We start from the raw sequence: 15,902 nt of genomic DNA, 5'->3' as shown, positions 1-15,902 counted from the left end.
ACTAAGTTTTACACAAATTAGCAAAGACCTAGCCTACACACATAATTCAGGGAATATATGAATAAAACTAAGTAAACACCTAAAAACAGTTTCAATCTCTTCTACTAGTATACATAAATCTTTTGTGCCAGATGGAGATCAATAATGTAAATATATATATACTTTAATCAGTAAACAAACACTTTGACCATAAGCACTGTCTCAAGAAAGTAAGTGATTTTTACTGACATATTGAACAGTGAAGAAGTAAGAAATCCTAGTTATAATAATCTCATTGACATTTACATGCTTAATAACATTCAATAAACAATCTTGCTGAACAACAGGTACGGTGGGATACACAAATAGCAAAGACACAATCCCTGATCTTCAGGTCTATAATCTAGTTAGCAAGCAGTAAAATACATATATGGAGAGGCAAGTCTAATTTCTACTAGACCTCAAGTCAATCTGTTTTTTTCCATCTCCAATATCTTTGTAATCTCTCCTGAACAATCTCTTGCATTCATTTCACTCTATCCTAATCTATTCACTATACCGCAGCTATAGAAGCCTTTTTGAAATGCAAGAAGACCAGAGATGCATTCTTTGGAGAAACAAACCATAGATTCAGAAACCAGGCACAGGGCTAAAAGAGATTTATGTGAAAGCCTCTACTGAACAGCCTTCACTTAGTCTGCTTTTATAACTGAAAAATAAGTATCCACTCGCCCTAGGAGAATGAGGATTCTTCTTTAGAAAACTAAACCAGAATGAACCTCCTTCAAGGAAAATGCCATCATTTGCTGATTCTTGCAATTAAAGATTAAAAAAAAAATAGAGCAAAAAGAAAACAGAGGAATCAATTATCAAATAATTTAAACCTCCCACTGAGTGGCTCGGTTGGTTAAAAATCTGATTCTTGATTTCAGCTCAGGTCATGATCTCAGAGTCCTGGAATCGAGCCCCGCATCAGGCTCCATATTCAGCAGTGGTCTGCTTACGGATTCTCTCTTCCCCTCCTGCCCGTCCCCTTGCTAGCACATGTGCAATCTCTCTAAAATAAATAACTACATCTTTACTAACTAAATAAACAAAATTTCCCAGAACTAGTACAGAACTTAAGTTTTTAGATTGAAAGAGTCCAACACAAAGCATATCATCAAATTTGAGAACACCAGGATTAAACAGATTACAAAAGCTCCCAAAGAGAAAAAAAAAAAGGATCTCATACAAAATTTGGGATAGCAGACATCAGATTTATTAAGGGCAACACTAAACTAGAGAACTTTCAAATTTGAAAGAATTCCAACTAGAATTCTATACCTACTGTTTTAGCAATCATGTATGAGGGGAGAAAAAAGGTATTTTTCAGATTCATAATAACTTAAATATTTACCTCCCAGGTTCCCTTATTTAGAGATCTACTAAAAGATGTACTCCAACAAAACAATGAAGTGAACCAAAAATAATTAAGGGCACGATATCCAGGAAAACAGGGACCCAACAAAGAAGAGTAGCTAAGGAAGTCCGAGAACAGCAGCTGTGCAAGAAGCCTAGAAAGCAAGTCCAGATTGGGATTGGGAAGAGGGCTCCAGGAAGGAGTCTTCAGGATAAAGAATGGATAGTAGTATATTTGAGCATATGAAAATTATTACTGATAGCATGGAGCAGAGATGTGGAGCATTTAGGAAAAAATTAACTACAAATAAACAGAAAGCCAGTGGCATAACAATGTAATAGTCTTACCTGAACTGTACGCCCTGCATTGATATGTTCTTCATGCAACTTGTCCCATATTCTGCACCTTTGATACTATATCAAAAAGACAAAATTACAGTTTTTTTTAAATTACTAAACTTATTACTTCTAGTTACCACAAAAATCTCCACTCACCTAACCAAACTTAAATATACCAGATAAAAGTTATTGACTTAATAGTGACAATTAACTGTCCAACGACAAGTAGGAAATTTTAAAAAACATTACAGACAAAATTCTGGCAAATGGTAAAGGAAATAAAAATAATTTATTTTACTGAAAAAAGATGGTATACTTTGTCTTGCAAATTCTTTGGAGATGAAAAAAATGAGAATGTAAACAAATATGAAAAATTTAAAAATTCAGTATATCATGAGGTATTCTTACTATATATGAAGAAATTTAAGTTTGTCAATGAGAATGTCAAGTATTAAAAACTAAATCTGACTTTGAGAAAAAGTAACATTGATACTGTAGACTAGAAAGTACAAAAAATGAGAATGAACATCTAATATACATGTTTCAGTTTTTACCAAAGCACTGTTTAGCTTTCAGAGTTTCAACCAAGAAACTTTATAAGCATGATAATGGAAAATTCATTTGACAGGAACTATAGCAAAATGTGGTAACATCACAGCACAACACTTAAACAGAATATAAACATCAACATCAAACATCACATATTATATATTTTAAAAAATCAACCTAGAAATACTGTGAAAGGACAGATACATGAAAATGTGCCATACAGGGGCACCTGGGTGGCTCAGTTGGTTAAGTATCCAACTCTTGATTTCAGCCATGATATCAGGGTCATTGGATCAAGCCCCACATCAGGCTCCACACTGAGAGTGGAGTCTGCTTAAGACTCTCTCCCTCTGCCCTTCCCCCCCAAAATAAATCAAATCTTTTCAAAAAAATTTTTTTTCTTATTTTTAAAATCTCTTTGAAAGAAATTCTGGGGCCCCCTGGGTGGCTCAGTGGTTGAGTATCTGCCTTTGGCTTAGGTCATGATCCTGGGATTGAGTCCCCCATCAGGCTCCCCACAGGGAGCCTGCTTCTCCCTTGTCTATGTCTCTCTCTCTGTCTCTCATGAATAAATAAATAAAATCTGAAAGAAAAAAAAAAGAAAGAAAACTCTGTTCAGGGGCACCTGAGTGGCTCAGTTGGTTCAGCCTCTGCCTTTGGCTCAGGTCATGATCCCGAGGTCCTGGGATTGAGCCCCATGTCAGGCTCTCTGCTCAGCAAGAAGCCTGCTCCTCCTTCTCTGTCTGCCTGTTCCACCACCACCTCCAAATCGTACCCTCTCTCTATATATCTCTCTCAAATAAATAAAAAAACTAACAACAATGTATTGTTGGGCTAATAACATACATGAAAGCAAATTATATGACAATAATACTATAAAGACCTTGAGAGAGAAAATGGAAGTATATTGTATATTTTTATAAGGTTATACAGCTTATGCATAAATGTATGCTACACTTCATGTGTAAGAACCTTATAATCATATATATGTGTGTGTGTGTGTATATATATACATATATATATATATATATACCAATGAGACTGATTAGATTTGATTTTGTATCATATAGTTTTGTGCTTCATACCTAAGCTGAACAGTCCATGCCACTCATTTTCATACTTAATTATATATCACCTATTATTCTCAGAATATTTCATAATTTATTTCCTTAACTGAACTGTATACTTCTTGAGGATTAGAAATCTAACTTTTTATGAGCTTTTCAGTGCTAACAATAAAAGAAACACCAAACATTAACAAACACTTAGGAAAAGCTAACATACATTTATTACTTGTAATTAATGACTTCTCATTATGCCTGGGAAGTTTGAACACAAGCATTTATCTCTGCTCTTTTCTAAAACCCAACTAAAATGGCAATAAAGAACTTTAAAAGGTATACATTCACAAGACTCATGAAAATATAACAGTAGATATCAGCTGACAATAAATTTTAACAAAATTTTAGAAGCTGGAAAGATTACAGACATGTTGCAACTGACTTATATCTGAGAAAGCTGCACCATGAGGTTGCAGAAGGGGTGAGTGGCATGGAAGAGGCAGTGAGTAACAAGCCAACAGGCACACCACCACTCCTGAAAGACTCAAGTAACCAGAACTACCAGCTACTCAGGAGGATGTGTAGGGTGGGGCAGAAGGACTGGTTTAAAGTTTAGGTAAAAAAGAGGTAGTCTACCAAACGCTCTATCTCTGTAGGCCTGAGCAACTACACTGCCCCTACCAACACAGAAGACCACATTCCAGAAGAGTATCTGGTGGTTCCCCATTAAAACAGACCTTTTACTGCTCACCCCTGCAGGTAACAAGACCCCACCTACCTCCTGCTACACACACAAATACCTTCCAATTAGCACTCTTAAATATCAACAGCTAGCCAAGGAATGCCCATAATACTGCAGGCTGACACAAAGAAGAAAAGGAGGGAAAAAGGGGAGTGCGGGGGCAGAGAGAAAGAAATAAATTTGAAAGGGAAGAAAGAATAAAGACAGGGAAAAGAGACAAAGAAGTAGATAAAAACCTTAAAAATAACAATAAAACCACCAGAGAGATGCTATGATACTGCATCCATGAAACAAGAACAGGAGGATTCTCTTTAAGAGAAAAAAAAAAAAAAAAAGAGAGAGAGAGAGAGAAAAGAACAGAAAGAAAAAAGAACAAAAATATGATCTCCATTATTTTATCTTAGCTGGAATGTGGATGTAATAGCTGAAGTTGGAGCTGCTATTTTACATGCAAGATAGAAACAAGTTGAGGATCAGAGAGCAAGATAAAAAGAGCCTGGGTCTTTAATGACTGCTGAGCTGCCACTGCAGCCCGGGAGTGCCTCTGTAACTATGAGAGATTAAAAATAAAAGCAAAAACAAAAAAAGTCTATCTGATATAATACACTATTTTGGGGTTTTCTGTGACTTGTAGCGATATACTAACACAGTACATGCAACACAGTAGGTTTTCTCCTAACCCTACAATAACAAAGAAAATTATGCTCCAAGCATATGATCTTGTTTCTATTAACTACGCTTAAGCCTACCTTCCGTTAGCCCAGAAAACTGAATGCTAACACTTCAAATTTCAGCACTGCATTCTAATCAAGTCTATCATGTATAATAAAATGTAATGCTGAAGGACCTATGGAATACAGTTCCAGGTGTCCATAGCACACTACTCTCATTGTTTTCAGATGTTGCAGAATCACTCCCCTAAGGCTTACCTTCAATTTCCCTTCAGCATGACTTTCTTCTTTTAAATTCACATTGGATGACTGACGGCTAACATAATAAATATTTTATCTTTCTACACCCTTCCCTCAGGAAGAATATGGCTTTTTTTAAAAGTGAGGCACTGTCAAACACCTGGAGTCCAAACCTAAGTTCTTAACTCTTTTGTCCACAGTGAACACAGCAACTTTTAAATATGCTTACATTGCCACAAACTACTAAAATATGCTATTCAATCTTATATACATAAAAAGTCACTTTCATGGTAAAACTAGAAATCCTAGAGAAAGTATAACAACCAAGAATATGGAATAAAACATAGATCAACATGAGCACATTAGCTTCAGATATCATCTATATTGTAAATTATAATTATTCTGACTTTGTCTAAAAATTTCACATTAAGTAAATATTTCATAAAATGCTCAAAGAAAATGTTATGGCAGTGAAAGATCAACATAACTGGAATGATTTTCTTATGGCACAACTAATCCAATCAATAATAAATCCTTTCCTACTCCACCTGCCTTGTTCCCAGGGTTCTGACTTTTCCACTGATGACTGACCAGGTGGTACATGTGGCTATGATCTGAAGGTATGACTGCAGGCACTTTCATACAGAAGAAGTATAAGAAAAAGGAAATCTAAGACATGCTGAACCTCAAAGGTAATATAAGGCAATAAAGGAAAGAAATGGTCTTAATAGATTATAGTCCACCTATGTCTGGCTTTCAGAATCAATTCAACTGCCAAATTCTAGTCTTCTTTGTAACTGAGCGCTTTGATACGAGCTCAGTCTTTAAAACACACCTTATCAATCTACCACCCAGATATGATCAACCAAGTAAACAACTCAATTTCTGTATCATTATAGTGCTAAAAGAACAAGCCCTCCTCATTAATAATCAAAGCACAGAGCCCTGTAATTTGTTTCTGCTCATGACAAGAATAACCAGTTTAACAGAAAACTCCTCCACCCTAAAAAGTCACAGTACTTATTGTTTACAAATAAATAAAAACTTAAGAGATGACAAAATAGCAATCTTAAATTCTATATTTGCATTAAAATTTTCATCTTAATACTCTTGGCACTTATTTTCTGTACTTTTAAAAAAAGATTTTATTTATTTGAGAGACAGCAAGAGAGCACACAGGCAGCAGGGAGGGATAGAGGGAGAAGCAGACTCCCTGCCAAAGCAGGGAGCCCAATGTGGGGCTCAATCCTAGGACCCTGAGATCATGACCTGAGCCAAATGCAGACGCTTAACCAACTAAGCCACCCAGGTGCCCTATTTTCTATATATTTTTTAAAAGACTTAAATATTAGGAAGACAGATGGTATGTACCGGGGAAAAAGCAGCTGACATTCTTAGTTGTATATCACCTCACTCAAGTGAGGGTGATAAATACTGTTTATACTAAAGGCTTAATGAGCATTTCCACCCCACCCCCACCACAAAAAAATAATGGAAGGCCATACAGCTTAAAATTTATACCTTCTCTCTGAAGGAGCAAATCCCACTGACCTGTCCTACAGCAAATAAAAAATATAATCTGCTGCATCAATGCTCAGTACCCAGTAAACCTGATGTTCCCGTGAATGCCGCACCTGTTCCACCAGATGCTGGGAGTCCAGGTTCTATGCAACCTTTACCATGGTCCAAAAGACTCTTCCCTCTACCTGTTTTCTAAATGGACCCCTAGGTGGTTATTTCCCAATTTTGGGGTTTCCTCAAAGGGAAGAAGTCAATTTGGGAAATTCCCTCATATCGCATGATGATTTATCTTTTTACTCCAAGTGCACCTGAAGAAGACAGGAGTTACTGATGGACACCAAAGTTCAAAAGCCTTGCCATGGGGTGAATGAAATGAAGGCAGGTCCCTTTGCCAAAGTTCACTGCCTTCACATTATGGTGCATTATCAAACAATCTGTATGCTAATTATTAACTGCTTAATATGTCAGTATGTACAATCTAAAAGGTATAGTTTCTATTCTTACATCCCTCCCTAAAAAAAGGAATAATATGAAGTATATTTGTAAAATAAAACCCAGTAGAAAAGAATGAATGTTGCTAAATCAATAGGAGATGGATGTCTTAGCAAAGCCTCTTATTTAATATTCTAAGTTTAACTGAAATACATAAGTATAAATCAGAATTTGTAACTGTTTCTTGTGGTAGAAAATGAAAAAACTCACCTTCTCAATATTTATCTGGTGTTTTCTTAGCCTCTCCAAGTCTGTTGGTATTACTATCTTAATGAATTTCTGGATAGCTGGTTCAAGACGGCGTAATTTCACTTTTTCTTCATCTTCAGACATCCTAAAAAAATGTTGGGTCACTTCTACTGTCAGCAACTGTCTTCTATACTCAGATAGAAAAACCTAAGGGAAATATTTAAGAATGTTTTTAATCAGTTGCTGTTATTTTTAAAAACCAACAATTAGGTAATTTTATTTACAACTTATTCTAAATATATATATTTCAACTTAATTCTGGACTTGAATGACTTAAGAAACATTTTGAAACCTTCTTTCTACAGATGTATACACAATCTAAAATGTTTAAAAAAATAAAAAATAAAATGTTTAGAAAACATGAAAAAGGATAAAATAAAATCAATCACCTCCTCACCTGTAGCTAATTATTCTTTCCATTCTGATGTATGTCTTTCCAGGTTTTTCTCAAAATAAGAATGCATACATTTAAATACCTTTTTAAAATTTTTAAATGATGAGTTTACTGTCCAGGTTTTCATTTCCCAATGTATCTTGGACAATGACTAAACTTTTTTAAAATGACAGCAAATAGCAAAATAAAACATTTCATTCTTAACATTTCTGCTTGTGTAAACTCCATTTCTAACCTCATAATGTAATACTTCATAATTATATACTTCAAATATAACATCATATGCAACTCTTCTCACTGACATCCTTTAAACTGCCTCTTCCCTGTCTTACAAAGTGATTATTTGCATCGTCAACAACCAATACAAATAACCAGTGACAGAGCTGGAATAAGAACTCAGGGTTCCTGGGAGTGCAATCAAATGCGCTTTCGAATTCACCAACAGTTTTCTAGCAGTGTTCCAGAATGTCCAAGGGTATGCCTCTGGGGCCAGGAGAGGTGAAGCAGTCTCCAGGACCCCATGCCTGTTTCAGTTGGAGAAAATTTACTTCTATCTATTTCGTCATAAATTTGAACTTGTTAGATTTTACATCAATAAAGGGCTTCACTGCCTAAGCTTGAAAACCACTATTATGCAACCTTGCTTTCACGCCATCTCGTTAGCCCACAACCTCTCCTATATTTAAACAATTTTTTTGACTATGTCAATCCAATAGGTTATGGTGTCTTAAACCAGGATCCATTCAGAGGTTTGCAAATATACTTTATGGAGTCCCTGAATCTTTATGAGTAATTGTGAATGTATTCTTGAGTTATTTCAGAGGACAGTCCATTGCTTTTATGATATGAAAAACAGAAAAGAGATCATTGCAGAACTATGAGGAACTGTAACTCTAATGTTTCTTTCTTTCAATTGAAAATCTTTAAGTGTTGGTTATACATATCTCATCAACTTAGTAACTTGGTCTTTATGTTTCAGCTTTAAAGCAAAAAGGGGTAATCTCCACACACCAAAAATAAAAAGAGTTCAACAGCTACACTATTGAGTAGGAACTGGATACACATGGAGAAGTTCATTGCCAAGAGTCCACAAGCCCAGCAAAACAGGAAAATTCATAGCTAATGGACTAGAGATAAAAATCTAAAAAGAAAATTAAAATAGGTAAGTTAAAAACATTCAAAGATATAAAGGAAGGAATAGAATCCTTTTAAAAATTAGATAGTACTATGAAATAGTAGCAGGCTAATCTGAAAAATCGAGTACAAATTCGAGAAAAACCTCAAAAATAGGTTAAACAATAAACTGTAACTGAAGGGAGAATTATTGATTGGAAGATATCAGTCAGAACACAGAGGAATAAAGAGATGGAAAACATAAAAGATAAAGTGAGAAGCTCAATAACAAATAGGAGTCCCATAAGGGAAGAATAAAGAAAGTGGTGAAAAGGCATTATTCAAAGTGAACATGCTGAGAATTAAGATGCAAGACCTCAAACTGAAAATGCACATAAGCCTCAAGTAGCATAAATTAAAAAAAAAAAAAAAAATTACCGACACATGGAAGCGAAACTGCAGAATGTGAAGGGCAAACAAAAAAAATCTTTAAAAAAGAAAACCAGAGATAAACTAAAGCAACAAAAGCAGCAAACTTTTCATCACAGATATCAAAAGACAGGAATATCCTCAAAGTGCTGAGGGAGTTGGTATATGCCCCAGTAAATTATTATTCAGAAGTGAACGCAAAATAATTTTTAGACATACAGAGTTTATAACCAAGGCCCCTCATTAAAAGAACTACTAAAAGGCACACTTTAGCAAAATCTAAAGGAGATGAATGCCAAGGAGCTATGAATATAATATAATATACTGTTACTGGGTGGATAAATGAATGAAAGGATTTATTTTGAATATTCTGATTAAGTATAATAAAAATCTTTACATGTAAATTATTATTGTTCTATAATACATTTTTATAGCAGCATAGTGGTATTTTACATAGATGCTCCATAATTTAACTAATCATCTATTGTTGACTGCTTAGGTTGTTCCCAATTTTTCACTATTATAAACTACGCTAAAGTGTAATTTTTATACATAAATCCATATAACCATCTATGATGTTTCTTCAAAATAAATAATTAGAAATTGAATAGGTACACACATTTTTTATGGCTTTCGAGACCAAGTGTCCCAAAAGGTTGTACCTGTTTACATTCCCTGTTTACATTCCTGTTTATATTCACTAGCAACATATCAAAATATCCAAATATCCATATTCCCACCAACACATAGTACTATATTCTCCTTAAACTTTCAAAAATGGTGTCTCATTGTTTTATTTTACATTCCTTAAATTACTGGTGGCATTGATTTATTAGCCATTTGCTTTCTTCTTACGAATTGCCTGCTGGTGCTATATCTATTTTACTACAGGGGATGTCTTTTTCTTATTATATTCAACATATAATAGACTCATAAATTACCGATTGTCTCACAATGTTCCCAGTTTATCACATTGCTTGTATTTTTTTTCTGTCATGCAGATTATATACTATATGAAGATACGTTTTTATCCACCACCATTCCTTTTTTTTTTTTTTTTTAACAATACTGGTTCTCAAAAGGTGCTGATGGAACTAAAATATTTCTTCACATGTCCCTTCTTCACTATTACTAATCCCATCACTCCAACAGTGCAATGCACAGCACCTTACAAGTGTCTTAATTGGCTTCCCTTTAAACTCTTTCCCCTCTCCAATTGTTCCTCACAGATTACCACCAATTAATATTTCTAGAACACCAATTGCAACGTTCTCCTCTGAACAAAAACTTCCAAGAATTCCCTATTATTTGAACAAGAAAATACAATGTTCAATCTAAGTATTATCACCCAATTTCTACTTTGGGCTTTGCTATGATGCTCCCTCTGTTTAGATGCCCTTTTATATCCCATCTGCCTCTAAAATTTATGTATCATTTTATATACAACTCTAATGATTCTCCTTTCTCCTCCACTAATCAGTTTATAGTATATGTAAAAAACCCCGATTATTGGATGTTTGACTTGACACTGTTTCCTTATGCTACAATGACAGATTTTTTCCAGTTCCAGAAGTGATATTTCTAGGTCAGAGTTACGCATGATTCTGCTCTTCAGCTTTCTATCCAAGGAAAACCAACCGCCTCATAAAGACCATCTATCAGGGAAGACATTCCACCCCAGGAACCTCCCAACATACATTTCCAATTCTTGTTCTCCTTTTGGCCGGTATTTTTTTTCTCTTCTCCATCATTTCCATTTTTTATAAATTACAACAAAATGTCTACAGAAACTAAAATGAGAACATATTGTTCAAATAATTGCTTAAGTCATGATGTTACTGGGATACCTGGGTGGCTCAGCGGTTTGGTGCCTGCCTTCAGCCCAGAGCGTGATCCTGGAGACCCAGGATCAAGTCCCACATCGGGCTCCCTGCATGGAGCCTGCTTCTCTGTCTCTCTCTCTCTGTATCTCTCATGAATAAATAAATCACATCTTTAAAAAAAAGTCATGATGTTACTGAAATGGAAAGTTGTCCAGCAGTGGCTCCAATCATAAAATAGCACAAATATGGTTTGTAAGTTGTTAAAGTATAATCCAACATTCAAGACATAGTTTCAAAATAAAATTGAAAAAATAAAAAATAAAATAAAATAAAATTGAACAACAAGTAAATGTATTTCACCATCTCGATTTTTCAAAAAACTGGAACATACTTCTGATAATTAAATGACAAAAATAAAAAAATACATTTACATTAACTTCACAACTGTGTAAAATATGCTTATGAAAAAGACAAAACATAGAAAAATGCCTAATTTTCCAAACTTTTGTAGAGTTGATTTCTTTGTAATATTTTTTTAAGTGTAATGAAATATTTGGGGTGATAGTTGTTTTATATCATGACAGTGGTGGTAGATACACAATTATATGCATTTGTCAAAACTCATGGAATTGCACATTACAAAGAATGAATTTTTGAAAATTAAAAAACAAAAAATGTGGAGGAACACAAAATGGAACACAAACCATAAGAAAGGAAACTATATTATCAATGAATAGCATAACCGCACTAAAAGTAGAGGAAGAAAATAACCTAAGTAACTCTGGAAAACACTATTCTAACTGGATACTACAAGGTTAAAGACCATAAGAACTATATACGATTCTACTATGTTCTAATTAGAAAATTTATTTTTTATAGGAATATGTGTTAGAAATCCTGAAAATCCTTTATGTGTATACCAGGACTGAAGAAATAAGAGAATATTTTGTAGAGCATGAAAATCAGATTTCTGTCAAAGAAAGAAGTAACAATTAAGAGGCATGGGTAGACTGAACCCTGTGGTTTAGGTTTACAAATGGAACTCTCAGAATGAATTTTTGTTTTTTTAAAAATATATATACTCAGATGTGAGTACATAGACACACTTAAATACAAAACAAATCTTTGTGTATCCATGAAATATGTGGATATATATGTATATAGCTAAGAAACATATATTTACAAATAAACATAACAAACGATATAAATAAAATATAATACTTAATTTTTCATAATTACATAAGTAATAAATAGAATGATATATTTTATTTATATATAAAGGAAAAATACTTATAAAAATAAAATATATATTTACATATAGTCCTAGCTGTTTTCTGCAAAGAACCACAAACAATAATATTCTAGTAGCAATGAGCACACCAAGTGCCCTGATCTTGGTGTTTAAATACCACTCTCCAAAAAAGGAAATCACGGATCCTTGGAGAAGTGGGTGATCCAGGACTGGGGCAGAGAAAACGCAAGATAAACGTGGAACATCTTATGGTGCTAGAAAGTAAGGAAGTTCTCAAAGAGAGATGGAAGCCTGTCAAAAGGAAGCAACCTGAAAAAACTCCCAAGGGCCAAGGCTGGAACAACCTGAGACATAAATAAATAACAAAAATAACCAAAAAGTAAAATAAATGAGTTCATACTTATATAAAAAAATAACTGACTAAACAAATGGAAAGGGGCAAGCCTTCCTTACAGAACTCCAATTAATAAAAGAAGGAATGGGGACGCCTGGGTGGCTCAGCGGTTGAGTGCCTGCCTTTGGCTCAGGGTGTGATCCCGGGATCTGGGATCGAGTCCCACATCAGGCTCCCTGCCTGGGGCCTGCTTCTCCCTCTGCCTGTGTCTCTGCTTCTCTCTTTCTGTGTCTCTCGTTAATAAATAAATAAAATCTTAAATAAAAAAATAAAAGAAGGAATGAGGGGAAACAAAAAATCACCATTAGAACATAATAGTAATCATTGCTGAAGGCAAGATCCACCAATGGATGGTAAAATCAGCAACTGAAAGTTTGAGGAGAACAACATATTTGCATAGTTTAGAAACTCAAGATATCCATTCATTTCAAGGGGAAAGCAGTTAATTTACATTAGAGAATCCTGGCAGACACCTCAACCAAGTGATCAACAGTAATACCAAAAGCAGTGTGTCATAACATGAACCCTTCGTGGGATGGACTGAGAAGGGTACATCCACTTCTGTGGTATCAACAAAAATGCATAACTTTAAAAATGCCTAACTTTAATTGTAAGAAAATACCAGACAAGGGGCAGCCCGGGGGGCTCAGTGGTTTAGCGCCGCCCTCTGCCCAGGGCCTGATCCTGGAGACCCGGAATCGAGTCCCACGTTGGGCTCCCTGCATAGGGCCTGCTTCTCCCTCTGCCTGTGTGTATGTGTGTGTGTCTCTCTCTCTCTCTCTCTCTCTCTCTCTCTATGTCTCATGAATAAGTAAATAAAATCTTAAAAAAAAAAAAAAAAGCAAAAGAAAATACCAGACAAAACATAACTGAGGGACACTCTGCTAAATAATTAACCAGGATTCTTCAAAAGTGTTAAGGTTAGGAAAGACTTAAGACTAAAGAGCCATGCCAATTAAATGCAATGTGGGATGTTATACTGGATCCTGAAATAGGGGGAAAAAAAGGACATTAGTATAAAAAAGTCAGGAAATCTGAGAAAAAGGTAGCAATTTGGTCACTAGAATTGTACCAACGAGGGGCGCCTGGGTGGCTCAGAGTCTGCCTTTGACTCAGGTTGTGGTCCTGGTGTCCTGGGATCAAATCCGGCGGGAGCCTTGCTATTTCCCTCTGCCTATGTCTGTGTGTCTCTCATGAATAAATAAAATCTTAAAAAAAAAAAAAAACGTACCAATGATACTTTATAATTTTTTATGACTGTACTTATGGTTATATAAGGTGTTAACATTAAAGGGGGCTGCAGAGACCTTTGTTACTTTTGCCACCTCTCTGTAACTGGAAAATCATTTCAAGAATAAAAAGACTCTCTAGGAAGGTCTGATGTTTCACCGGAAACGGGTCACTTAGACTAACACTGGCGGGGGCCTGCGGGGCAGGTGCTCTACAAACGACCCTGACCCTTTTCGGGGCTTACGACTACTATCATCACCTGGGTACCATGACTACTCCTGTTTCCGTGAGAAAAAAGTACTGGGGGGGGGAGGGTTACTACATGATTTAGACTATTTACTGTATAAGTTAAAAAGCCCCATTTCTCAGAAAAAGTCCCCAAGTGCCAGCGACCTTCGGCGTCCCCCAGAGCGACGAGCGGCCGCCTCCCAGGGCAGGGATCCACACGGGCCCCAGGCAGGCCTCCCCGAGCTCCTGACCCGGGGACTCTGGAAGGCAAGGTCACGGCCCCTGCTGCTCCCTGGGTCTCCCGCCTGAGCCCTCCCAGGCCGGGCTTATCGAGGGCGCAGCTGCGGGAGCTTCCAGAAGCACCGGCTCCGGCTCCGGGTCCGGGTCCTCCGCCCCTCGCGGGCCCCCGAGCCCCACGGCGCCCCCCCCCACCCCCGCCGCCCCAACCAGAGAACGGATGCGCGGGCGGCCTGGGACCACGCCCCCGGGCGACCCGGGCGACCCCGACGGCCCCGGGCCCAGCCTGCGCCGCGGGCACGGCAGCTGCAGGGAACTTTCGCACCCCGCGACCCCGGGAGGCCGCCTCCCCACACCGGCTTCGCAAAGAGCTTCCAGAAACGAAACCGGCGCTTCGGGGAGCCGGGAGGAGCCTCCCAAGCGCGGGCACGCGGGACCTGAGGCCGGGCTTCCCCAGGGGGCGCCTCTGCGGCGCGCGGGCTCAGCGCCCGGCCCTCAAAGCCCGTCCGGGCCTGACGCCCCCGAGGCGGCCTCCCGCAAACCCCTTACCTCCCGCCGGGGCGCTCGAGGCCGCTGGCTGTGCACGGCGCAAGCGCGGGCGCGGCGGGGCGGGGCGTCGCCAGGGGGCGGGGCGTCGCGAGGGGCGGGGCGGTCCCGGGCCACGCCCCCTCCCGGCCCGCAGGAGCCCTGCCGGGTGGGGCCGCCGACGCCGTGACGGCTGCCGGCCGCGGGGAGGATTGAAGAAAGTGGGCTTGGCGTCTGTTTGCGGGGTTGCAGCCCTGGAGCCAGGAGGAAAGAGACCTACAATCACCTCTTAGGTCTGCTTGTTGTCTTTTCAGTAGGACGTAATTCACACACGCATAGCTTTCTACATTTTTGCAAAGTTTGCTGTCTGTTTTCCTGTTTACTTTTTTTTATTTTTTAAGATTTTATTTATTTATTCATGAGAGACACAGAGACAAAAGGAGGCAGAGACACAGGCAGAGGGAGAAGCAGGCTCCATGCAGGGAGCCCGACGTGGGACTCGATCCCGGGTCTCCAGGATCAGGCCCTGGGCTGAAGGCGGTGGTAAACCACTGAGCCACCCGGGCTGCCCTGTTTTCCTGTTTAAACAGGAATTTTATGGGCAGGCTGGCCGTGCATTCTGAGCTTTTTACACATGCAGAAACTGAAACTCCGAAAGGTTGTGCCTTCTCTCATTCACCACCGCACCCCCCCCCCCCCAAACCTCGTGAGATGGACAGGACGCAAATCTTAACAACTGGTAACAGGTGCAGAAATTGAAGCTCGGATGAGTTGTGATTTTCCTTCCCATCAAAGCCGGGGGAGACCATGCTACTGTCCTTATCCCAATTTTATAGATCATGACGCTGAGGTTAAACAAAGAGTTTTAAGTGACTCACTCAGTTCAGCTACTTAGTGACAGAGCTGGGAACTCCACTGGGTTTCCTAATTTCCCTCTCAAGCTCTTCCAGTTACCAGCTGCTACCAATGACCAAGCAGATGGTTGGCTTTGAAGCTCTGTCCGGGTCCCATGACCTAACTTCCAGACCCAGCC

At 38.1% G+C, this 15,902-nt stretch overlaps 1 protein-coding gene across 5 annotated transcripts in view; it reads right to left on the bottom strand.

Moving 5' to 3' along the window:
• Window positions 1-14,962, bottom strand: part of STX17 (syntaxin 17) — a 73,227-nt gene extending 58,265 nt beyond the window's left edge. For 3 of the 5 annotated variants that reach the window (XR_012038363.1, XR_012038362.1, XM_072842112.1), the window contains exons 1-3: window positions 14,894-14,962; window positions 7,206-7,391; window positions 1,729-1,794 (exon numbers count right to left, since the gene is read on the bottom strand). Coding sequence is in view for 3 of the 5 variants with exons in the window: in XM_072842112.1 (XP_072698213.1) it covers window positions 1,729-1,794; window positions 7,206-7,328 (189 nt within the window). In the remaining 2 variants the exon portion in view is untranslated. Of the gene's footprint in view, window positions 1-1,728; window positions 1,795-7,205; window positions 7,392-11,027; window positions 11,170-14,893 lie in introns of those variants that run through there. The other 2 variants (XM_072842114.1, XM_072842113.1) reach the window with 2 other exon arrangements.
• Between the last annotated feature and the right edge of the window lie 940 nt (window positions 14,963-15,902).

This window comes from Canis lupus, chromosome 10, assembly GCF_048164855.1.
Source record: "Canis lupus baileyi chromosome 10, mCanLup2.hap1, whole genome shotgun sequence".
In the NCBI taxonomy this organism is placed as follows: Eukaryota; Metazoa; Chordata; class Mammalia; order Carnivora; family Canidae; genus Canis; species Canis lupus.
Note: the sequence above shows the minus strand (reverse complement) of the source record. Positions and strands in the feature narration are given on the sequence as shown.